This window comes from Somniosus microcephalus, chromosome 4 (genome assembly GCF_052327205.1).
Source record: "Somniosus microcephalus isolate GS21.2 chromosome 4, FLI_Smic_1.0, whole genome shotgun sequence".
In the NCBI taxonomy this organism is placed as follows: Eukaryota; Metazoa; Chordata; class Chondrichthyes; order Squaliformes; family Somniosidae; genus Somniosus; species Somniosus microcephalus.
This window is the reverse complement of record NC_140990.1, coordinates 158868006-158893559: the sequence shown is the minus strand read 5'-3', so window position 1 is coordinate 158893559 and position 25554 is coordinate 158868006. Positions and strand designations below refer to the sequence as shown.

The 25554-nt window shown below is 51.8% G+C and overlaps 2 protein-coding genes across 2 annotated transcripts in view; both read right to left on the bottom strand.

The window, feature by feature from the left end:
* The window catches only part of LOC147119958 (leucine-rich repeat flightless-interacting protein 2-like), a 172310-nt gene that overhangs the window by 53941 nt on the left and 92815 nt on the right, over positions 1–25554 (bottom strand). The window contains exons 24-27 of the mRNA XM_085984185.1: positions 13079–13128; positions 6373–6490; positions 3230–3309; positions 539–643 (exon numbers count right to left, since the gene is read on the bottom strand). Of these exons, the coding sequence (XP_085840311.1) occupies positions 539–643; positions 3230–3309; positions 6373–6490; positions 13079–13128 (353 nt within the window). The remainder of the gene's footprint in view (positions 1–538; positions 644–3229; positions 3310–6372; positions 6491–13078; positions 13129–25554) is intronic.
* On the bottom strand, positions 17933–25550 carry LOC147119959 (uncharacterized). Its single transcript, XM_085985407.1, has one exon. The coding sequence runs from the start codon at positions 25504–25506 to the stop codon at positions 20920–20922; it is 4587 nt and encodes a 1528-aa protein (XP_085841533.1). The 5' UTR covers positions 25507–25550; the 3' UTR covers positions 17933–20919.

Genomic DNA, 25554 nt, shown 5'->3' with positions numbered 1-25554 from the left:
TGTCATCTTTAAGAGGTGTAATCAAGCTCATTTATCCAGGGTTACCATTGTTTTGTTCCAACAAAGCCATCCATTCTTCTGTTTTAATAAGGTTATTTATTCAGAGTCAACAACTGTCTTATCTCAACAAGGCCAGAATTCTTTCATAAGATAGTTTATTTTTCTAAAAAGGTTATATGGCTTATTCCTTCACAGTCATCAGCAGCTACATTGGCAAACTCCAACCCTTCATAACTGAGGCACTGAGGCCAACTGCACCTTCAATCCCACCCCCCCCAAACAGCTCCTCCCCCAGCTAAGAGCAAACGCAGCAAGTCAAACAGAGTCATTTCTTGCCTGTGTGCAACAGTGCTACACAAGGTGTTGCGAGGAGAAGGGAAGTTCCCTGATCCGCAGGCGCTCACACACTCAGCTCAACAAACACAAAAATGATCAACAAATTATTTGATTTTTTTTAAAGTTCAGATAAGGGAGGTATTTTTTTGGTCATTTACATTCTGTCACTGACCTCCCTTGAGCCTCAATCACTCCACCTTACCTCTCTTTGGAGTTTGCGCTTCTCAGCTTTAAGTTCATCTTCCACTTTCTCTGCATTTTCTGCCGCCGTCTTGTATCGTAACACCTGGCTTTCAAGGCGAATGATCTGAAATATTTGCCGCACCCCCCCAGAAAATGACAAAACATTAAATAATTTAGTAAGAAGCAAAGGGTGGAAAACTCCATATTAAAACGGCACAAAAGGATATATGTACAAACATCATTCCATAATTGCCAATCAGTATCACAGCGACAACTTCTCACAAGGAGTTATTTTGCAAAGTTCAGCCCCTGTTGTTGTGTGGACGAACACAGCAGCCAATTGGCATCAACAATGAGGTAACTGGTCAGTTGATTCATAAGAACATAAGGAATAGGGGCAGGAGTAGGCCATTCGGCCCCTCGAGCCTGTTCCGCCATTCAATAAGATCATGGCTGATCAGATCTTGGCCTCAACTCCACTTTCCTGCCTTTTCCTCATAACCCTTGACTCCCCTGTAGCTCAAATATCTGTCTATCTCAGCCTTGAATGTATTTAATGACCCAGCCTCCACAGCTCTCTGGGGTAGAGAATTCCAAAGATTCACGACCCTCTGAGAGAAGACATTCCTCCTCATCTCCGTCTTAAATGGGCGTCCCCTTATCCTGAAACTATGCCCCCTAGTTCTAGATTCCCCCACGAGGGGAAACATCCTCTCAGCATCTACCCTGTCGAGCCCCCTCAGAATCTTATATGTTTCAATAAGATCACCTCTCATTCTTCTAAACTCCAATGAGTATAGCCCAATCTGATTCATTTTGGGTGGTTTTAGTTGAGGGAGGAATGTTGAGCCAGGACACTGGGAGGACTCCCTTGTTCTTCTTTGAATAATGCTGTGGGATCTTTGAACATTCACCTGAATCACAGAATAGGCAAATGTGGCGTCCCGTACGAGTAACAGGGCCTCTGACACTGCACGTGTCATTTCTATAGTGCACTGTGGTGACATCTTAGATTATGCACACAAGTCCTCAGGTGGCACTTGAACCCACAACCTTCCCAACCAGAAGCAAAACAGGTATCAAATGGACCAGGCTGACAACACTGTTCCAGATCAATTCCATAACCTTTAAACCAGGACTCAGCTTATTCCAGAAAAGATGGCGATCTAAACACAACTCTCTCAAATTCAACTTGAAAACCACAAAAACAATTTTGATTAGAAAAGGCCATTCGGAAGAAGATTAAACGGGTGGGTAGAGTCCATGGTAGGGTAGTGTGTGCATAGACTGTGGAAGGAGATTAAACGGGTGGGTAGAGTCCATGGTAGGGTAGTGTGTGCATAGACTGTGGAAGGAGATTAAACGGGTGGGTAGAGTCCATGGTAGGGTAGCATGTGCATGGACTGTGGAAGGAGATTAAACGGGTGGGTAGAGTCCATGGTAGGGTAGTGTGTGCATAGACTGTGGAAGGAGATTAAACAGGTGGGTAGAGTCCATGGTAGGGTAGCATGTGCATGGACTGTGGAAGGAGATTAAACGGGTGGGTAGAGTCCATGGTAGGGTAGTGTGTGCATAGACTGTGGAAGGAGATTAAACAGGTGGGTAGAGTCCATGGTAGGGTAGTGTGTTCATGGACTGTGGAAGGAGATTAAACGGGTGGGTAGAGTCCATGGTAGGGTAGTGTGTTCATGGACTGTGGAAGGAGATTAAACGGGTGGGTAGAGTCCATGGTAGGGTAGTGTGTGCATAGACTGTGGAAGGAGATTAAACGGGTGGGTAGAGTCCATGGTAGGGTAGTGTGTGCATAGACTGTGGAAGGAGATTAAACAGGTGGGTAGAGTCCATGGTAGGGTAGCGTGTTCATGGACTGTGGAAGGAGATTAAACGGGTGGGTAGAGTCCATGGTAGGGTAGTGTGTGCATAGACTGTGGAAGGAGATTAAACGGGTGGGTAGAGTCCATGGTAGGGTAGTGTGTGCATAGACTGTGGAAGGAGATTAAACGGGTGGGTAGAGTCCATGGTAGGGTAGTGTGTGCATAGACTGTGGAAGGAGATTAAACAGGTGGGTAGAGTCCATGGTAGGGTAGCATGTGCATGGACTGTGGAAGGAGATTAAACGGGTGGGTAGAGTCCATGGTAGGGTAGTGTGTGCATAGACTGTGGAAGGAGATTAAACAGGTGGGTAGAGTCCATGGTAGGGTAGCGTGTTCATGGACTGTGGAAGGAGATTAAACAGGTGGGTAGAGTCCATGGTAGGGTAGCGTGTTCATGGACTGTGGAAGGAGATTAAACGGGTGGGTAGAGTCCATGGTAGGGTAGTGTGTTCATGGACTGTGGAAGGAGATTAAACAGGTGGGTAGAGTCCATTGTAGGGTAGTGTGTGCATAGACTGTGGAAGGAGATTAAACGGGTGGGTAGAGTCCATGGTAGGGTAGTGTGTTCATGGACTGTGGAAGGAGATTAAACGGGTGGGTAGAGTCCATGGTAGGGTAGTGTGTGCATAGACTGTGGAAGGAGATTAAACAGGTGGGTAGAGTCCATGGTAGGGTAGCGTGTTCATGGACTGTGGAAGGAGATTAAACGGGTGGGTAGAGTCCATGGTAGGGTAGCATGTGCATGGACTGTGGAAGCAGGACAAATGGGTTGAATGGCCTTTTCCTATTCTGTACTTTCTCATGCACCCAGTGTTGTAAGGCTGTTAAATTCTTACATTTTGTTCGAGCGCAGTTATTTCCTGTTCCGTTTTGGTGAGTTTAAACTTGTAGTCGCTGATTTGTCTGTTAGCATCTCCTTTAAAAAAAAACACACACACAGCGGTTACAGTAATCCAAGAATCAAGTCCATTTCGAGAGAGTGAAGGAGCTGCGAGAGATCAGAGGCCTGTTCTCTAATACCAATAGAACCTTTTCTTTATGTTTTACAGAAAGGGGTTTTAGCTGCGACACGAAGATAGAGCAAGCCAAACATCAGGAAGCAAAGGGGGGAAAACACGAGGGGGAAAGAACGGGGCAAACACGAGGGGGAAAGAACGGGGCAAACATGAGGGGGAAAAGAACAGGGCAAACACGAGGGGGGAAAGAACGGGGCAAACACGAGGGGGGAAAGAACGGGGCAAACACGAGGGGGAAAGAACGGAGCAAAAATGAGGGGGAAAAGAATGGGGCAAACACGAGGGGGAAAAGAACGGGGCAAACACAAGGGGGAAAAGAATGGGGCAAACACGAGGGGGAAAAGAATGGGGCAAACATGAGGGGGAAAAGAACGGGGCAAACATGAGGGGGAAAAGAACAGGGCAAACACGAGGGGGAAAAGAACGGGGCAATATATGAGGGGGAAAAGAACAGGGCAAACACGAGGGGGAAAGAACGGGGCAAACACAAGGGGGAAAAGAACGGGGCAATATATGATCCCGAGCCCGCTGGGTGAGTGAGTGACCTGACCAGGGCTGGGAAACCAACGAGTGGAGATGCCCACGACTGACTGAGCCGGAGAGGGCCGAGGTGAGGCGGCTTAAACGCGCCAGAAAGCTGGGTTGCGAGAGGGTCTGCAACATGATCGGGGAACCCGAGAGAGACCATGAAACCCTGGGTGTGTGCTGAGCCCGGGGCCAGGAATCTGGTGCCATTCTCACGCTCGGTCACAGTGAGCAAGAGGCCAGTGGAGCTCGTGGGCCTTGTACACCAAACATCATCCAGTGCCGGCACGAGAGGAGTCGTCGATAAAACACACACACACAGACATTATATATACACACAGACACACACACTATAAATATACATACACACAGACATTATATATACACACACACAGACATTATATATACACACAGACACACACACTATAAATATACATACACACAGACATTATATATACACACACACAGACATTATATATACACACAGACACACACACTATAAATATACATACACACAGACATTATATATACACACACACAGACATTATATATACACACAGACACACACACTATAAATATACATACACAGACATTATATATACACACACACAGACATTATATATACACACAGACACACACACTATAAATATACATACAGACATTATATATACATACAGACAGACGTTATATATACACACACAGACATTATATATACACACAGACACACACACTATAAATATACATACACAGACATTATATATACATACACACAGACATTATATATACACACACAGACATTATATATACACACAGACACACACACTATAAATATACATACACACAGACATTGGCCCTGAAATTAAGATCGGGTCTTGCCGCACGTGCAAGCCCCCGATCTGCACTCACCCTGCGCGCCGACATCTGAAGCCCGGGCCTGCTTGCATTTCCTGTCACAGGCCCGGTTCAGCTGTCGGCGCGCTGTGCTTACTTGATCCAGCGGCGTAGTTAGTGCGATGTGCTGGCTGGGATCAGGTGAGCACTGTGCAGCCAATCAGGGGAGGGGAAACTCATTCATGAGTTTGACAGTAAGAGCTGTCAAACTCATGAAAAGTATGGGCTGCCAAAACACTATTTTAACTTTAAATAAAATTTTTAAAAACATCCCACTGATTATATTAACCATAAATAAGTTTTAAAAAATGTTTTAAACAATTAATCAATTTTTTGAAAAAAATAATTTTTTTTAAAATAGGGTCTAAAACTAAACTTACCATCCTGTAAATTCTTTAAAAATAACAAACCTGTGGAAAAAAATGTCTACATTGTACTAAAAGCCCACTTACCTAAAAAACTAAATACTTACGTCTGGTTTTTCCACGCATAAAGACCGGAGGCCTTTACACTCGGGCAACTCTGGAAAAAAAAAAGGAATTTCACTGCGCACGCGCTGCCTGTGCAGTCGCGCGCACTCTGCCTCTTAACCCCTTGGGTCAGAGGACAGGAAATGCCGGTTTTCAGCGCATGCGCTGTGCATGCTGAAAACCGGCAATTCCTCCGGGCACACGCGTGAGTACCCCGTCCTTACTCACGCGTTGTGCCCGGAATTACTGGGCCATTATATATACACACAGACACACTGGCCTAGAAATTCGGTGGGGTTAGCGCCCAATTAGAGGCGTTAGAGGGTCTTGCGCCGGAATTATAGCTGGTAACGAAATTGCGTTGGGCCCTACCATCGGCGTTAGCCGGTAGCGCTGCGCCGGCACCGATGACGTCATCGGTGTGCGCAGCGTCCCGGTTGCCGTGGTAACCCGGCCCCAAGCCCAAATTTAGTTGCAGCCGCCTCGCCCGTGGCAGCCGCAACCAACGATTGTTGAAAGGGATGTTACACACCTTTGCGCCGGCGCATAAAGGTGGAGCGGCGGCCGGCCGCTTTCCCGGCGGCCGCCTGCCCGCACCTCCCTTCCCGGACTCCTCCACCACCCCCCCGCGGCACTGATGTGTGTGGCCCGCGAGCCCGGCTCTTCCCCGAGGTGCCGGGCTCATTTGTCGGGCGAATCGACCGGCCAGCGGTCGGCTGCAGGCAGCTCCTCCTTAACAGAAGGAGGAGGCCTGCAGTACCCCAGCCTGCCGCACCGCCTCAGGTGCCGCAGCGGGGGATTAGCGCCTCAAAACTGCACTGAACGCCCATAGTGAGGCGCAAAAATCCTCCATTAGCGCCCGCCGCCGTCTGGGCCCGGGGCAACCGAATTTTCGTCGGGCACAGCGGCATTAACGCCGGCGCAAAATTTTGGGCGCTAAAGCCCTGGCGGACCCACAACCGAATTTCTAGGCCACACACTTATAAATATATACATACACACGGGCAGACACACAGACACAAACACACACACACACAGATACTCAGACACAGTGGATGATGGAGAGTCGAGGCTTACTTTGGACTTCGATCACCTGCACCTCTGTCCCATTTTCCAAGATAGTGTCACTGGACGCTGCCTTTTCTGCCATTCCACTCTTGGTTCTCTCGTCCAGTTGTGTTTTTAATTTTTTAATCTGATATAAAAAAAATTGCTTCAGTGTGGGAGGAAATAAAAAGCCGCACAGGCTGAGCACAGAAAATGGCAAGAAATACAACACAAGTCTGTCTGCATCGAGGTTCTGGCAGAGCCCCCACCCCGCATTCCCGGGCTCAGCTCCAAGCTCAGAAGACACCCGCTTCTCCCTCCAATATAGTGCTTTTCTGCTCCCTTCACCACTTGGTTGATTGGCCAAAGCCTTTCACCCTTACAAGCATCAGACTCGAATAGACATTCACCCTGTCAATCCAGGCTCCAGAGGAGAACGCAGTGTCTGTCCTGGTGCACAGTGTCTGTCCTGGTGCACAGTGTCTGACCCACCGCACAGTGTCTGACCCACCGCACAGTGTCTGTCCCACCGCACAGTGTCTGTCCCACCGCACAGTGTCTGTCCCACCGCACAGTGTCTGTCCCACCGCACAGTGTCTGACCGACCGCACAGTGTCTGACCGACCGCACAGTGTCTGACCGACCGCACAGTGTCTGACCCACCGCACAGTGTCTGACCCACCGCACAGTGTCTGACCCACCGCGGTGTCTGACCCACCGCACAGCGTCTGACCCACCGCACAGCGTCTGACCCACCGCACAGCGTCTGACCCACCGCACAGCGTCTGTCCCACCGAACAGCGTCTGTCCCACCGCACAGCGTCTGTCCCACCGCACAGCGTCTGTCCCACCGCACAGCGTCTGACCCACCGCACAGCGTCTGGCCCACCGCACAGCGTCTGGCCCACCGCACAGCGTCTGACCCACCGCACAGCGTCTGACCCACCGCACAGCGTCTGACCCACCGCACAGCGTCTGACCCACCGCACAGCGTCTGACCCACCGCACAGCGTCTGACCCACCGCACAGTGTCTGTCCCAGGTGTAGGGTTTTGCAAAATTCCCCTATTTTTCTCTGAAGATTGAAAATATTGGTCCACATCGTGGACGAAGAATTGGGTGATGTGACTTGTCTACAATGTTTTAAAATGTGCCTAGAACTGCAAAAGACTGCTCTGAGATGGAAAGAACGTGGACAACACGGGAGTCGAGGACCTCTGTGGAAAATATTCACACACCTTAAGACAGTACTTTTATTAATAAAATTGTTCCCTGGAGTTTGGGCAATCACAAAAGGTTTTAAAATGGCAGAGAAAGCATGGCAAAAGGACAAAGAAGCAGCTCGAGTTGTCTGTGTGAAAAAAAGTGGGAGGATACAGTGGCAGTCAAAGACCTGCCAATCAAAGGGAGGTTCCCTTCTAAGCACTTGAAGTTGCTTATTGACATAAGGGATTCGCCCACTTGAGGCCAACCACAGGACAATCGATTGAAACTGCTTCTGTTTACTCAGCAATTCAAAGCACTCACAGTTAATGAGGCACATTGAAACTGTGGAACGGATTTTGATATGGAACAGTTTAAGCATTGAATAGGTTTGAATCACCCATCATTCTGGACAATAGGGCAGTTGCATTCCCTTTTGTTTTAGCCCAGGTGAGCTCCGGATGTGGGCGGGAACATTTCAGCCCCACAGTGCAGACACATTAACCCATTCCAACCACTTTGAATCAACCAATCATCAGCGTTTCTTTTGTGTATTGGAACTTTGGGCGCGAATTTTGCAGACATTTTTCAGGTATAAAAGATAGCTCCTGAGAAGCTATCTCGCTCTTAGCTCTTACTTCGCTGGACCCCAGGTGAGCAGGGTTTCTGACTCCTCAGCAAAGCAACCTAGTAAGGAGTTGGGGGATGGTAATTAAGGGGATATTGCTAAGATTGTTTAATCAACATTGTAGCCACTTACCCCTCGTTTTTGCCGTCTGCCTTCCTCCATTTAAGCAATTTTACTGTAATTTACTGTGTTCGTGTGATATAGTTTTATATTTGATTATAGTTTCTTTTAGTTAATAAAGCTTGATTTTCTTTCATCCAGACCATTTGTCCGTTTTAATATCATTAATTATAAGCCCTTCAGTCAGAACTGGAAGGTGGGATAGCGATTCGAAACCGCTGTTTGAAAATTGGTTTATTGGAATTTGGTTTACAATGTAGCAGCAGGCTGCCTGACCAGGTAAATTACCGTAAACCAGGTAAAAGATTGGAATTGGTCAGAGTGCAGGCAAAGGCTGCAAGACCAGGGAAATTACCTTAAATCAGTTAAAAGAGGCCCCCTACAAAATGGCGACCGCGGCAGGACTGCAGGCCGTTTTTGATTTGATGGGTGATCTGGATCTGAAGAAAGCACCAGCTTTTGTCTTTCTTGCTTTCAGTCTGTGGGCAGTCCTGCGGAAGGTAGTGGCAGTGTGTAAGCTGACCTATTATAGTATAGGTGGCCAAGTTAAAGAGGCCAAGAATCAGGAGTCCCAGTTTGAGAAATGCCAGGTGGGAGTAGAACGCCTCTTGAGCGAGGTGAATGAGGCCAGAGCTAGTGGGATGAGGGACCAGGAAGAGAATGCACGCCTCACACTAGAGGTCATGAAATGCCAGGCATTTGTAGAGCGCCTTGTGCAGGGAATCACTGAGGCCAGGGAAAGTGAGATGAGACTGCGGGGAGAGAATGCCCGCCTCACCTCAGAAGTAACAGAGCAGGAGGAAAGGTTTAGGGAAGTAAAGGCAGCCCATAAGCTGGCCTGCGCCCAAAGGTTTAGTGAAGCAGATCATGGCCCCTGTAGGGCAGAGATAGAAAGCCTTAACATGGCTTTAAAAGCAGCAAAGGGGACGATTTGTGGGATCAGCCCGAAGGCAGGTCAGCTGGATTTTACTGGCAGCCCAAGTAGAACCATCCCACAGGCAGCACCCAGAACGGTGCTGGATAGGGAATTAGATAAACCTGGGGCTCCATATCAGAAAGAGTGGCGCCAGGAGGGGAGCCATCCCTCCCAGAACAAGGTCACTTGTTACAAGTGCGGGGAGGAGGGCCACTGGCGCAGGGATTGTAAAAGTCTTGGGAGAGATGATACAGCCAGGAACCCGGCAGCCCCAACTCAGAAGGCAGAGACAGACACAATCGAGTCTGTCCTGGAGACGTTAAAATCTCTCATGAGGGTCAAGCAGGGAAAGGGGGCAGCCATCAGTGGTGCTGCAGCCCCCTCGCCCACCTCTGCCTCCCCACAATGACTGGAAAGAAAGGGGTTTAAAGTCAACCCCAACCAGGCAGCTGGGAGTGAGCCTGAGAATAGGAATCCTCAGCCCACAGTAGGTCCAAGTTCACAGGCAAGTGCTGTGGCTTGTGCGGGGGGAGGAGCCATTCCTGGGCAGAGTAAGCTGTTTAAGCCAGGGAACAGGGAAGGAGAGTTCTGGGACCCCTGTAGAGCAGGTCCAGTAGCAGAAATCCGGGACAAGGGAGGCACAAAGTGGATAGTTTTGGCCCCAGACCAAAGGCAGATCCAAAATTCCCCATTTAAAGCCACCCAGGTAAGGGAACATGAGTTTGCCCACCAGACAAGTTCAAGTTCACAGCCTGTAAAAACAGGCACTGTGGCTTGTTCTAAGGGAAAAGTTGTCCAGCCCACAAATTGGGATACTTCCCCGCCCCAGTGGGACCTAAATTTTGGCAAAAGCTTAAATTCAAACCAAAGTTTAAATTTGAAAAGGTTATGTGGCTTAGAAATGGAGAAACAGCAGCCTGGGATTAGAAATCAGCAGGCTGCTGCCCATCCATTCACAGATCGCTTGGAGACTGCCCGCGCATGCGCAGTCGCTGGTCTGGAGACAGGAATCCCCCAGTCTTCTGAGCAACAGGTTCGCACAGGCGCAGTCGCGAGACTCAGGGGAGAAGTTTCCCAAGACCAGGTTTGCGCAGGCGCGGTTCCCCAGCCCGTAACCCCAGCAGACCTTCCTCAGTTTTCCCGCACAGGCGCAGTCGCGCGCCTGAGGGGAGAGTTTTGCCAAAAGGACGGCCGCGCAGGCACAGCCTCACGGCTGAGGGAAGAGGTTCCCCAACACTGGGTTCGCGCAGGCGCAGTCGCGGACCTGGAACCCCCAGCGACTCTTGCTCACGGCGAGGCAGAGCGCGCAGGCGCAGTCAGCCATTTAAAGGTCCCCGCTTCCCAAACAAATTGGTTTATTGGAATTTGGTTTAGTGTGTAAAACATAGAAACATAGAAGATAGGAGCAGGAGTAGGCCATTCGGTCCTTCGAGCCTGCTCCGCCATTCAATGAGATCATGGCTGATCATCCAAATTCAGTACCCTGTCCCTGCCTTCTCCCCATATCCCTTGATCCCTTTAGCCTCAAGAAATATATCCAGCAGCAGCCTGCCTGACCTGGTGAATTACCGTAAACCAGGTAAAAGATTGGAATTGGTCAGAATGCAGGCAAAGGCTGCAAGACCAGGGAAATTAACTTAAATCAGTTAAAAGATGCCCCCCTACACACGGCACAGTGTCTGACCCACCGCACAGTGTCTGACCCACCGCAGTGTCTGACCCACCGCACAGTGTCTGTCCCACCAGTGTCTGACCCACCGCACAGTGTCTGTCCCACCGCACAGCGTCTGACCCACCGCACAGCGTCTGACCCACCGCACAGCGTCTGACCCACCGCACAGCGTCTGACCCACCGCACAGCGTCTGACCCACCGCACAGCGTCTGTCCCACCGCACAGCGTCTGACCCACCGCACAGCGTCTGACCCACCGCACAGTGTCTGTCCCACCGCACAGTGTCTGTCCCACCGCACAGTGTCTGACCCACCGCACAGTGTCTGACCCACCGCACAGTGTCTGACCCACCGCAGTGTCTGTTCCACCGCACAGCGTCTGTCCCACCGCACAGCGTCTGTCCCACCCCACAGCGTCTGACCCACCGCACAGCGTCTGACCCACCGCACAGCGTCTGACCCACCGCACAGCGTCTGACCCACCGCACAGCGTCTGACCCACCGCACAGCGTCTGTCCCACCGCACAGCGTCTGTCCCACCGCACAGCGTCTGTCCCACCGCACAGCGTCTGTCCCACCGCACAGCGTCTGTCCCACCGCACAGCGTCTGTCCCACCGCACAGTGTCTGTCCCACCGCACAGTGTCTGTCCCACCGCACAGCGTCTGACCCACCGCACAGCGTCTGACCCACCGCACAGCGTCTGACCCACCGCACAGCGTCTGTCCCACCGCACAGCGTCTGTCCCACCGCACAGCGTCTGTCCCACCGCACAGCGTCTGACCCACCGCACAGCGTCTGACCCACCGCACAGCGTCTGACCCACCGCACAGCGTCTGACCCACCGCACAGCGTCTGACCCACCGCACAGCGTCTGACCCACCGCACAGCGTCTGACCCACCGCAGTGTCTGACCCACCGCACAGTGTCTGACCCACCGCACAGTGTCTGACGCCGCACAGTGTCTGACCCGCCGCACAGTGTCTGTCCCACCGCACAGTGTCTGACCCACCGCAGTGTCTGTCCCACCCCACAGTGTCTGTCCCACCCCACAGTGTCTGACCCACCGCACAGTGTCTGACCCACCGCACAGTGTCTGACCCACCGCACAGTGTCTGACGCCGCACAGTGTCTGACCCGCCGCACAGTGTCTGTCCCACCGCACAGTGTCTGACCCACCGCAGTGTCTGTCCCACCCCACAGTGTCTGACCCACCGCAAAGTGTCTGACCCACCGCACAGTGTCTGTCCCACTGCACAGTGTCTGACCCACCGCACAGTGTCTGACCCACCGCACCATCCAGCCCCGTCCCGCTCCCTGTCCCTCTCCCAACCTGTCCCCTCCAACCCCGTCCCGCTCCCTGTCCCTCTCCCTCCCCCAACCTGTCCCCTCCAGCCCCGTCCCACCCCCTGTCCCTCTCCCTCCCCCAACCTGTCCCCTCCAGCCCCATCCCGCTCCCGGTCCGTCTCCCTCCCCCAACCTGTCCCCTCCAGCCCCGTCCCACCCCCCTGTCCCTCTCCCTCCCCCAACCTGTCCCCTCCAGCCCCGTCCCGCCCCCTGTCCCTCTCCCAACCTGTCCCCTCCAGCCCCGTCCCACCCCCTGTCCCTCTCCCTCCCCCAACCTGTCCCCTCCAGCCCCGTCCCACTCCGTCCCTCTCCCTCCCCCAACCTGTCCCCTCCAGCCCCGTCCCGCTCCCTGTCCCTCTCCCTTCCCCAACCTGTCCCCTCCAGCCCCGTCCCGCTCCCTGTCCCTCTCCCTCCCCCAACCTGTCCCCTCCAGCCCCGTCCCGCTCCCGTCCCTCTCCCTCCCCCAACCTGTCCCCTCCAGCCCCGTCCCGCTCCCTGTCCCTCCCCCAACCTGTCCCCTCCAGCCCCGTCCCGCTCCCTGTCCCTCCCCCAACCTGTCCCCTCCAGCCCCGTCCCGCTCCGTCCCTCTCCCTCCCCCAACCTGTCCCCTCCAGCCCCGTCCCGCTCCGTCCCTCTCCCTCCCCCAACCTGTCCCCTCCAGCCCCGTCCCGCTCCCTGTCCCTCTCCCTCCGCCAACTTGTCCCCCTCCCTACCCCTGCTCCCCCCTCATTTCCCCGCCCCTCTCCAACCTGCTTTCTCTCCCTCCCCTCCTTCTCCCCCCCAACCTGTCCTCCTCCCCCGCTCCTCCCTCTCCCCTCCCCCACTCCCTCCCCACCTCCAGAGGGTCCTTACCTGCTCTACTAAAGCTTCTTTTTCATCTACAAATGTTTTCACCCGAAAATCTGAAGAGGGGAAATAAAACAGAAAGCTCTTCGTAAACAACTGAAGGTGAAAATCATTCAAGTTTTAATAAAACATACACAAGACAAAAGAGAATGAGGAAATGTTAAAGTTAGTGTAGAAAGTTGAATGAGTTATTCACATACCACAAGGCACGGCAAGGGTCAGCCCAGGTTTAGTTCAACGTCAGTGTGAGTGCTGGAACCTCGGGCTGCGTGCAAACAGTCTAATCTTCCATTTTGTTTAGCATGCAAATTCTCTACGGTCAAACAGAACTGGAACACAAAATCTCATTATCCTTATAACTTGGGGTTACATCAAACATTATAACACACCAGAGAGAGTGAGGCAAAGAAAGAGAGAGAGGCACACAAAACAAGAGCGAGAGAGAGAGAGAGAGAGAGAGAGAGTGGGAGGGAGAGAGCGAGGGAGGGACAGAGGAAGGGAGGGAAGGAGGGAGAGAGACTGAGCGAGAATGAGAGACAGGTGAGTCAGAGAAAGAGATAGTGACAGATAGAAAGAGCGAGAGAAAGAGAAAGTGATAGACAGGGAAAAAGACAGAGGGGGAGAGAGGGAGAAAGAGAAATGATCCAGTGGATTGAAGCCAGCCTCGTGCACTGACATTTAGTCCAGGGAGCATCAGTGTCCAGTAAACCCAGGTACTCTCAATCGTTAGTGCCGTCACTGTGCCTGATTTCAAGTCTTTGAGCTGTGACTGGCGGGTACCAGAGTGTAGGGGCTGGGGGGGTGGGGGGGTCCCTCGGTGTGTTATAACTAGATTACTGCACTGTTTGCAATCGACGGATTAAGTTTTGCAAAGAACTATACAATAATCTATTTTAAAAACTACACATCCACTACAGTTAGTGTGACTGAGTAGCCAGCCTGTGAAATGACAAGTGTGAAATGACAAGTGACCAACGTTGCATCAGAAAGGAGTTACCGAGACTCGCCACAAGAAGAATGCTCACCTTCCATAGTTTACATCCCCAAACTTAATGTTCTTGGCCAGAATCCTGACCAGTGTTTTACCCCACAGCTCCTCTCGGGAATGCTGCCCCACACAGTGATGGGACGGGGTCTGTGTCTGTGATTCCCCCACACAGTGATGGGGCGGGGGTCTGTGTCTGTGATTCCCCCACACAGTGATGGGACGGGGGTCTGTGTCTGTGATTCCCCCACACAGTGATGGGACGGGGTCTGTGTCTGTGATTCCCCCACACAGTGATGGGGCGGGGGTCTGTGTCTGTGATTCCCCCACACAGTGATGGGACGGGGGTCTGTGTCTGTCATTCCCCCCCACAGTGATGGGATGTGGGTTTGTGTCTGTGATTCCCCCACACAGTGATGGGGCGGGGGTCTGTGTCTGTGATTCCCCCACACAGTGATGGGACGGGGGTCTGTGTCTGTCATTCCCCCCCACAGTGATGGGATGTGGGTTTGTGTCTGTGATTCCCCCACACAGTGATGGGACGGGGGTCTGTGTCTGTGATTCCCCCACACAGTGATGGGGCGGGGGTCTGTGTCTGTGATTCCCCCACACAGTGATGGGACGGGGGTCTGTGTATGTGATTCCCCCACAGTGATGGGACGGGGGTCTGTGTCTGTGAAACCTCTGCCACAGTGTTGGGACGGGGTCTGTGTCTGTGATTCCCCCCACAAAGTGCGGGACGGGGGTCTGTGTCTGTGATTCCCCCACACAATGATGGGACGAGAGTCTGCGTCTGTGATTCCCCCACACAGTGATGGGACGGGGGTCTGTGTCTGTGATTCCCCCACACAGTGCTGGGACGGGGGTCTGTGTCTGTGATTCCCCCACACAGTGCGGGATGGGGGTCTGTGTCTGTGATTCCCCCACACAGTGATGGGACAGGGGTCAGTGATTCCCCCACACAGTGATGGGACGGGGGTCTGTGTCTGTGATTCCCCCACACAGTGATGGGACGGGGGTCTATGTCTGTGATTCCCCCACACAGTGATGGGACGGGGGTCTGTGTCTGTGATTCCCCCACACAGTAATGGGACGGGGGTCTGTGTCTGTGATTCCCCCACACAGTGATGGGACGGGGGTCTATGTCTGTGATTCCCCCACACAGTGATGGGACGGGGGTCTGTGTCTGTGATTCCCCCACACAGTAATGGGACGGGGGTCTGTGTCTGTGATTCCCCCACACAGTAATGGGACGGGGGTCTGTGTCTGTGATTCCCCCACACAGTGTGGGACGGGGGTCTGTGTCTGTGATTCCCCCACACAGTGATGGGACAGGGGTCAGTGATTCCCCCACACAGTGATGGGACGGGGGTCTGTGTCTGTGATTCCCCCACACAGTGATGGGACGGGGGTCTGTGTCTGTGATTCCCCCACACAGTGTGGGACGGGGGTCTGTGTCTGTGATTCCCCCACACAGTGTGGGACGGGGGTCTGTGTCTGTGATTCCCCCACATAGTGATGGGACGGGGGTCTGTGTCTGTGATTCCCCCACACAGTGATGGGACGGGGGTCTGTGTCTGTGATTCCCCCACATAGTGATGGGACGGGGGTCTGTGTCTGTGATTCCCCCACACAGTGATGGGACGGGGGTCTGTGTCTGTGATTCCCCCACACAGTAATGGGACGGGGGTCTGTGTCTGTGATTCCCCCACAGTGATGGGACGGGGGTCTGTGTCTGTGATTCCCCCACACAGTGTGGGACGGGGGTCTGTGTCTGTGATTCCCCCACATAGTGATGGGACGGGGGTCTGTGTCTGTGATTCCCCCACATAGTGATGGGACGGGGGTCTGTGTCTGTGATTCCCCCACACAGTAATGGGACGGGGGTCTGTGTCTGTGATTCCCCCACAGTGATGGGACGGGGGTCTGTGTCTGTGATTCCCCCACACAGTGATGGGACGGGGGTCTGTGTCTGTGATTCCCCCACACAGTAATGGGACGGGGGTCTGTGTCTGTGATTCCCCCACAGTGATGGGACGGGGGTCTGTGTCTGTGATTCCCCCACACAGTAATGGGACAGGGGTCTGTGTCTGTGATTCCCCCACACAGTGTGGGACCAACACATGAATTTGTGGAGAGTCCGGGGAGTTGTATTCTGCAGCTAACGCACGTGGAACCTGACCAGGGTGTGCTGGATGAGCAACTGATTGTATAAAACCTGAGAGCGGCCTACCCTGGCAAGGACTCCTTTCTGATGTTGCTTGTAGACAAATGAAAACATTTAGCTGTGGTCACGAACAGGAGGTCACTGGGGTCAAATCCAACTACGGTGGGATGACAGAACGGGTGGGAGTGGATCGGCCTCCTTCTCATTCTGTGCTCCCGAAGTGGAGTTTAACCACCTCACTCCCCAGCGTGTTCTTTAAATAGTGAAGCAAAAGCATTGTTAAAAGATGAGCAGCATGCAGATTGCCCCAGAGGCGGGAGAACGTGAGACGTCACACAGAACACAGAGTCAAACCGCAGGATATTCAACCTGCCGACACACACCAGCATCCTTTAGGTGAATGCAGACAATTCTGCTTCCCTTCAATATCCCACTTGCGGCCCATGGGCCTTCTGTCCGCTCAATGCCAGTACCCTAACTGCCCACCGCGGGGGGGTGGGGGTGTCCACAAGCACATCAGCACCCATCCACCGCCCCCCCACCACCCACCGCCCAGCTTTCCCCCCTCCTCTCCTGAAGGCGTTGACTCTTCCTGGGTGCTGTTCCATGGCTGTCGGTTGCCTTCCAGTACTCTTCCCGAGTCAGCGCAGGTAGGCGCAGCGGGATATTCGACTGCCAAGGTATCACAGCCGAGCCCGATCATGTCCTCACCCATCAGAAGCATACACACTTTCCAGCAAGGGTCACTGGCTGCTAATGAGGACAGGAAGCCTGGCTAACCCGAGCGGTGAACAGGCAGGGAGCATCCAGTTACACTGCAGGAGAGCTCCGAGCTGGGACGAAGATACAGGAGCAGCACTCTGGCAGCGCAGCTACAGTTGGAGTGTTGTCCCTTGGCTGGAAGGCGAGAGACACGGCACCGACTCAGGTCAATAATCGCTGGGCAGGAGTTTGGTGGAAGCCCTGATTTTAACACGGGGATGTGGAGGGGTGGAAGGGGGCAACATACTCACATGTCAGTATGCTTTAACTCCCGGGCCTCATCACCGTCTGGGAGGAAGGACTCCTGCCCAAGGCTGGCGGGAGTGACAAGGTGGCAGGAGTGGGATTTTGCGCTGCTGGGGAGCAGCTGTGAGAAGAAGCGCACACATATCTGCACACAAACACACACGCCTACACACATGCACACGCACGCCTGCGCGCGCACACAGACATTTGCACATGCACACAGACGCACGCTCCTGCTCGCATGCCTACACATACACCTGCACGCAAGCATGCACACACATGCCTGCACACATGTACACATGCCCGCACACCTGTGTGTGCATGAACTCTTCAGCAGGAGTCCCTGGATAGCAATCAAAAGGGGGAGCCCTGGCTGATTTCCCACCCCCCCAGCAAAGGGGGCACTGAAGCCTACTGTATCACTAGCTAACTGAGCACAGACAGGGACTTTCCTGGCCTGTGTGCTTCAGTGGCACCCTGGGCGGGCCAGTTACCAGCCAAGCCATTGGCTGAGCTTCATCATCCTATATTCCGATTAAGAAAAGTTGGACCAGTGTAAACGAGAGTGAGGGTCCTTCCAAACCCACTGAGGTGTAAATAGTCTGAGCCCAAGCCTTTTCTTACAGACACATTTGTAAACCTGTCGCGTCCCAATTCAATTTAAAACACAAGATACAGAACGACTCCAAGCGCAGAACTGTTGGATTAAAATGTACAAGATATGACCTTTTATTCAGATTCCAGCTCAGTGACGCAGTGTCACATCATATTTATGCAATGCGCCTGTTTTAAGACAGTTTGGGGCACTCAATCCATAGGAAAGCTGCAACATAATGTTAAGCACAGTCACCCAGTACACATTGGCTTTTCAACTTCCTCAAATAACTATGTAAAAGGCACACCGACAAGAATTCAAATGGTTTCAGATGCAGACTGTGTTACGTGAAATGACAACTCTTCAATAATCGTTCAGAGTATCTGTAAGAGTCACACATACCCTGTCGCTGTCACTGCTAACATGAACTTATAGGTGGGGTGATATTCTGTAGGGAATGGCCAAACATAAACACGCAGTAGAACAGGAGTGAGAGAATGGAAATACAGTCAGCACAGGTACAGGCGTATATCATATAATATAGTCAACAAGCAGACAGGCGGTGTGTCATATAATATACAGTCTGCATAGCGACAGGGAGTATAGTATACAATATACTGTCTGACAGGGAGTATAGTATACAATATACTGTCTGACAGGGAGTGCTGTATACAATATACTGTCTGACAGGGAGTATAGTATACAATATACTGTCTGACAGGGAGTATAGTATAGTATACAATATACTGTCTGACAGGGAGTATAGTATAGTATACAACATACGGTCTGACAGGGAGTATAGTATACAATATACTGTCTGACAGGGAGTATAGTATAGAATACAATATACTGTCTGACAGGGAGTATAGTATACAATATACTGTCTGACAGGGAGTATAGTATAGTATACAATATACTGTCTGACAGGGAGTATAGTATAGTATACAATATACTGTCTGACAGGGAGTATAGTATAGTATACAACATACGGTCTGACAGGGAGTATAGTATACAATATACTGTCTGACAGGGAGTATAGAATACAATATACTGTCTGACAGGGAGTATAGAATACAATATACTGTCTGACAGGGAGTATAGAATACAATATACTGTCTGACAGGGAGTATAGAATACAATATACTGTCTGACGGAGTATAGAATACAATATACTGTCTGACAGGGAGTATAGTATAGTATACAATATACTGTCTGACAGGGAGTATAGTATAGAATACAATATACTGTCTGACAGGGAGTATAGTATACAATATACTGTCTGACAGGGAGTATAGTATACAATATACTGTCTGACAGGGAGTATAGTATAGAATACAATATACTGTCTGACAGGGAGTATAGTATAGTATACAATATACTGTCTGACAGGGAGTATAGTATAGTATACAATATACTGTCTGACAGGGAGTATAGTATAGAATACAATATACTGTCTGACAGGGAGTATAGTATAGAATACAATATGCTGTCTGACAGGGAGTATAGTATAGAATACAATATACTGTCTGACAGGGAGTATAGTATAGTATACAATATACTGTCTGACAGGGAGTATAGTATAGAATACAATATGCTGTCTGACAGGGAGTATAGTATAGTATACAATATACTGTCTGACAGGGAGTATAGTATAGTATACAATATACTGTCTGACAGGGAGTATAGAATACAATATGCTGTCTGACAGGGACTATAGTATACAATATACTGTCTGACAGGGAGTATAGTATAGAATACAATATACTGTCTGACAGGGAGTATAGTATAGTATACAATATACTGTCTGACAGGGAGTATAGTATAGAATACAATATACTGTCTGGCAGGGACTATAGTATACAATATACTGTCTGACAGGGAGTATAGTATAAAATATACTGTCTGACGGAGTATAGAATACAATATACACTCTGCACAGGAACAATGTGCACAGGACAGGGAGTATATTCTGTAACTGTGTGTACGTACAAGACACAAACTACTCTTGCTCCGCTGCGCTCCTGAAGGCACTCGTTCTTGCTGGGGAATGAGTTACATTGTTGTTGGCAACCTTTCTCTCACTCAAGTGCCATCCTCTGTGTGAGCCGAGGCAGTCAGTATCAGCAGGCTACATGATCCACTGCCACCTGCTATCCCCACATGGTTACACTCTCCAGCTGGGGTCACTGGACAGTGATCAGGAGCAGGAGCCCTGGCTGATTTCCCTTCTCTCTAACCCTGGGGTCACTGGACAGGGATCAGGAGCAGGAGCCCTGGCTGATTTCCCTTCTCTCTAACCCTGGGGTCACTGGACAGGGATCAGGAGCAGGAGCCCTGGCTGATTTCCCTTCTCTCTAACTCTGGGGTCACTGGACAGGGATCAGGAGCAGGAGCCCTGGCTGATTTCCCTTCTCTCTAACCCTGGGGTCACTGGACAGGGATCAGGAGCAGGAGCCCTGGCTGATTTCCCTTCTCCCTAACCCTGGGATGCTGAGGCCAAGTGCAGTACCCTGACCACTGCTCTCCGCACAGAACAGGGTTCAAACCAAGGACCCTCCGAAACGTCTTTATCTATTGAGACATTAGGGGGCATTCTGTAAACTCAATTGCATGATTGATTTCGCATACAAAACACCTCGTTAAACAGCATGTACTCAGTGCATCATGGAATGTGGTCCTTTAAATGTAAGGCACAGCATCGCCAAGTGTCTGAAGGGACAACCATGGTTTCAAGCTTCTACTGAAATCTCCGTCAAACAGCAGCCACGTAGCATTAAGTAGATCAACTTAAAACAGGCCACCAACGGCAGTCTTCCAGGAATGTTTCAGGACGAGACCGGACCGCCGGTGAAGAATGTGCACTTCACGGAAAACTGTGAAAGAGCAGGCAAAATGTGCAGGTGTGCGAGGCTTAGTGGGAGCTGGTGAAGCAGGACTGAACGTGGCTCAGGGTATAGTGCAAATATCGGCTTAGGGCCAAATCCAAACCTTATAAATGACAAATATACAACTTTATATTAAAATAGCATTTCTGACACAGTGCAGTACTACAGTGTAGCTCTATAGTGCGATATACTGACTTCTACTTGACCTCATGATAGTGAACAGTCATCTTTGCTTTTGCTTTTTCTCTTACCATCCTTTGCTGCCTCAGCAATTGATGGTCTTTGCGCCATTTTCTCGTCTGCTTCCTCTGTATCTCGCTCGCTCGCGCCAGGCTCATCCCTCTGGCCCCCGTCCTGCGGCTGCTCCCTACTATGGTTAGATTGCTGGTCGCTACTGTTAGTGCGTGCACTTTCCTGCCCCTCGCTCACTCCCCCCTGCCCCTCGCTCACTCCCCCCTGCCCCTCATGTGTTTGCATTCCATCCCTACTGTTATCTGCGTTGGGTTTTATATGCTCGCTGGGCCCTGCACTCACAACGGGCTTGGGTTCGGCCTCACTTTCAGCAGGTGCCTCTCCCCTTTCCTCCTCACCCTCGGGTGCCTCCTTCTCCTCCTGAGTTTCATCTTGTAATAACTCATTCGTCTCTTCATCCCACTCAAACCTACCTCCTTCTTCAGCATCCTCATCCTCCCCTCCGATTAGTAGCTCCTCCACACTACTCTGAAACATTGGTGTGTCATCTGCCCTTGCTTTGCTCGTCTCACAACCCTGTGCCTGGTGCTGTGGCTCTTTGCTGGTCCCAGACACGTCTCCTTCCTCCTTTACAGGATCCTCATTCTTTCTGTCCTGCATTCCCATCCCTTGGTCTACAACATCCACCAAGACCACTGCACTCTTTACAGAGTCCTGTTGCACACTGCCTTGTGCTAGTTCCTCTGGCTCTTCGCTCAACTCACACCTCCCTCTTTCATCTTTTTCCTCAAGGCCACTCACAGCCCCTTCTGGTGTTTGGGCATTTCCCCCAACTTCACTGCTGCTACTGGTCTCTGGTACTGGCCCCGCTTCTTGCTCATCCTCCACTTGCAGACTCTCCTGTGCTGTTGCCTCGTCAGGTATTCCAGCCTCCTCTTCTCTCATCGCTCCTTGATCACTTTTGCTGTCTGTTACTTTATGAACACGCTCGGTATTACTCTCTGGTTTGCCCTCGTTGGTTTCTTCGATGCCCTTGCTCTGTACTTGGTCCCCTTTGCCACTCTCCTGTACCACAGCACATGCCTCCCCACCTAAATCACACTCAGTTTCTTCAAGCCCTGTCTTTCCTTCCAACTCTTCCTTCTCTTCGGTCTCTGCTGTCTGGACATTAGGAAGCATTGCTTCTTTTGACTCTTCAGCAATACTGACCTCCTTCGCAATTTCCTGCATTCTTTCCTGAATGTTTGTGCAAAGTAGCTTCTCACTTTCCAGTCCAAACTTGACCTCACCCGCCTCCTCTCTGGGGCCTTTGACCTCACCCCCCTCCTGTCTGGGGACTCTAGCCTCATCACCCTCCTCTCTGGGGCCTTTGACCTCATCCCCCTCCTCTCTGGGGCCTTTGACCTCATCCCCCTTCTCTCTGGGACCTTTGACCTCATCCCTCTCGTCTCTGGGGCCTTTGACCTTATCCCCCTCCTCTCCGGGACCTTTGACCTCATCCCCCTCCTCACTGGGACCTTTGACCTCACCCCCCTCCTCTCTGGGGCCTTTGACCTCGTCTCCCTTCTCTCTAGGGCCTTTGACCTCATCCCCCTCCTCTCTGGGACCTTTGACCTCATCCCCCTCCTCTCTTGGGCCTTTGACCTCATCCCCCTCCTCTCTAGGACCTTTGACCTCATCCCCCTCCTCTCTGGAACCTTTGACCTCAACCTCCTCCTCTCTGGGGCCTTTGACCTCATCCCCCTCCTCTCTTGGGCCTTTGACCTCATCCCCCTCCTCTCTAGGACCTTTGACCTCATCCCCCTCCTCTCTGGAACCTTTGACCTCAACCTCCTCCTCTCTGGGGCCTTTGACCTCATCCCCCTCCTCTCTGGGGTTTTTGACCTCATCCCCCTTCTCTCTGGGGCCTTTGACCTCATCCCCCTCCTCTCTGGGGCCTTTGACCTCATCCCCCTCCTCTCTGGGACCTTTGACCTCATCGACCACCTCTCTGGGGCCTTTAACCTCAACCTCCTCCACTCTTGGACCTTTGACCTCATCCCCCTCCTCTCTGGCACCTTTGACCTCATCCCCCTCCTCTCTGGAACCTTTGACCTCATCCCCCTCCTCTTTGGGGCCTTTGACCTCAACCTCCTCTCTGGGGCATTTGACCTCATCCTCCTCCTCTCTGGGGCCTTTGACCTCATCCCCCTCCTCTCTGGGGCCTTTGAACTCATCCCCCTTCTCTCTGGGGCCTTTGACCTCATCCCCCTCCTCTCTTGGGCCTTTGACCTCAACCTCCTCCTCTCTGCGGCATTTGACCTCACCCCCCTCCTCTCTAGGGCCTTTGACCTCAACCTCTTCCTCTCTGGGACCTTTGACCTCATCCCCCTCCTCTCTGGGACCTTTGACCTCATCCCCCTCCTCTCTGGGGCCTTTGACATCAACAACCTCCTCTCTGGGACCTTTGACCTCATCCCCCTCCTCTCTGAGGCCTTTGACCTCATCCCCCTCCTCTCTGGGACCTTTGACCTCATCCCCATCCTCTCTAGGGCCGTTGACCTTAACCTCCTCATCTCTGGGACCTTTGACCTCACCCCCCTCCTCTCTGGGACCTTTGACCTCATCCCCCTCCTCTCTGGGGCCTTTGACCTCATCCCCCTCCTCGCTGGGACCTTTGACCTCATCCCCCTCATCTCTGAGGCCTTTGACCTCATCCCCCTCCTCTCTCGGACCTTTGCCTTCTTCCCCCTCCTCTCTAGGGCCTTTGACCTCATCCTCCTCCTCTTCAGGTCCCTTGAAATCACCTGCACTGGGGCCTTGGACCTCACTTTCATCTTCCTTGACCTTGAACTCACCGTTAACATCTCCAGGGACTTTCGTCTCAACTTTATCCTCTTTGTGGTCTTTGACCTCACTTTCATCTTCACTGTCTTTAGCCTCAAAATCTTCCTCTCCCTGGCCCTTGACCTTATCCCCATTGGAGACTTTGGTCTCATCCTCATCATTTCTGGGGTTTTTGACCTCACTGTCTTGTCCATGGTGAATGTCCTCACCTTTATCCCCTTCATTACCTTTGCCCTCACCAGCACTGGGGCCTTTGACCTCCCTTTCATCTCCAAGGCCCTTGACCTCTCCCATATCCTCATTTTTGCCACAGCTCTTGACTTCACCCGCATCAGGGTCTTTGTCTTCATCCTCATCTGCTCCATGTCCCTTGACCTCACCCTCACTAATATCGTTATCCTCACCTTCATCCCCTCCATGGCCTTTGACCTCACCTGCATCGGGACCTTTGACTTTTTCCTCATCTTCTCCATGACCCTTGACCTCACCCTCTCTAATGTCGTTCTCCTCACCTTCATCCCCTCCATGGCCTTTGTCCTCACCTGAATTGGGACCTTTGACGTTTTCCTCACCTTCTCCATGTCCCCTGACCTCACCTTCAATTTCTATGGCCTTACTCTCAACCTCAGTTGCTCCTTCAGTCAGTGTAATTTCCTGGAGATAGCCATGCTCCAAATTGCCTTCTATCTTTCCTTGCTGCATCACCTGACCGTGTCCATCACCTTGCTCTGCACCTGAATCTGACTCGGCTTCATCCAGTAGCTTTTCTTTCCCTAGTCCCAGGTCCTTCACTTCTCCATCCTGTAAACAGCCTTCTGCCCTGCCCAGCACCGTCACCTCATCTCTCCGATCAGGATCCTCATTAGGTATAAGTATCTGCTTGACCTCATCTCTTACCATTGGTCCTCTCTCCCCTTCCGGATGCCAAGCAACCTCTTCACCTTCATCCACCTCCTGCACAGCTGCCCGTGTTAGTGAACCATTCCCTATCTCAGCACTTTCTGCCGTTTCCTCCACTTCTTCCTCTAGCTCTACTGAGGCCGCGGATTCATCATCCACTGGCTGGTCCCTTCCCTCCTGATTAGTTCTCTCTCCACTCCCAGCTCCCTCCTGCAGTGGACCATCCGTCGAGTCAATGCCCTCCCCACCCAGCCCGGATTGGTCATTTCGATCGGGTCCAACTGTCGGCACACACCCTGCCTCTAGACTCCCCCTGGCTACATCATCGTGAAGACTTCCTGAGCGGATTTCACTCTCTTGTGTTGTGGAATGGAGCTCGGTGTCCCCTATGGCTGCCTGCTCACGCCCTGTCTCTTCCATCTCATCCAATTCCTGCTCTTCAACATGGACAGATTCAGCAGGCTTTACCTGCGTCCTGGTCAAGTTGTCGCCTTTCACCTGGATCAACCCTACCCTAACCTGGGTGACCTGCTCTTCCTCATCTCGTGACTCTTCCTGTAATTCACGCCCACACGTTTCTTGTTTCAAAATTTCTATCGCCTTTTCTAGCACTTTCCGCACTATTTGCGGAGTTTCCTCCACAATCGTTTGATTGTCAGCTCCTGTCCTAACACTGTCATCATGCACAACATCCAAGTCATTCCCAACTTCTGGATGCTTTTCCTCAGCAATCTCTCCATGGGGTCTAGGATCCCCTCCGTCACTCTGGCTCCCCTCTTCCTGATTAAGACTCTGGTTTACATTCTCCTGCACCTGCTTCCCATTCACTCCTGGGTCACTCTCGCTCTCCTCCTCCCTGCTCCCACAGCTCTGCATTCCTCCTCCAGATCCCAGGGCACCGTTTATCCCCTCAGACACCTCTTT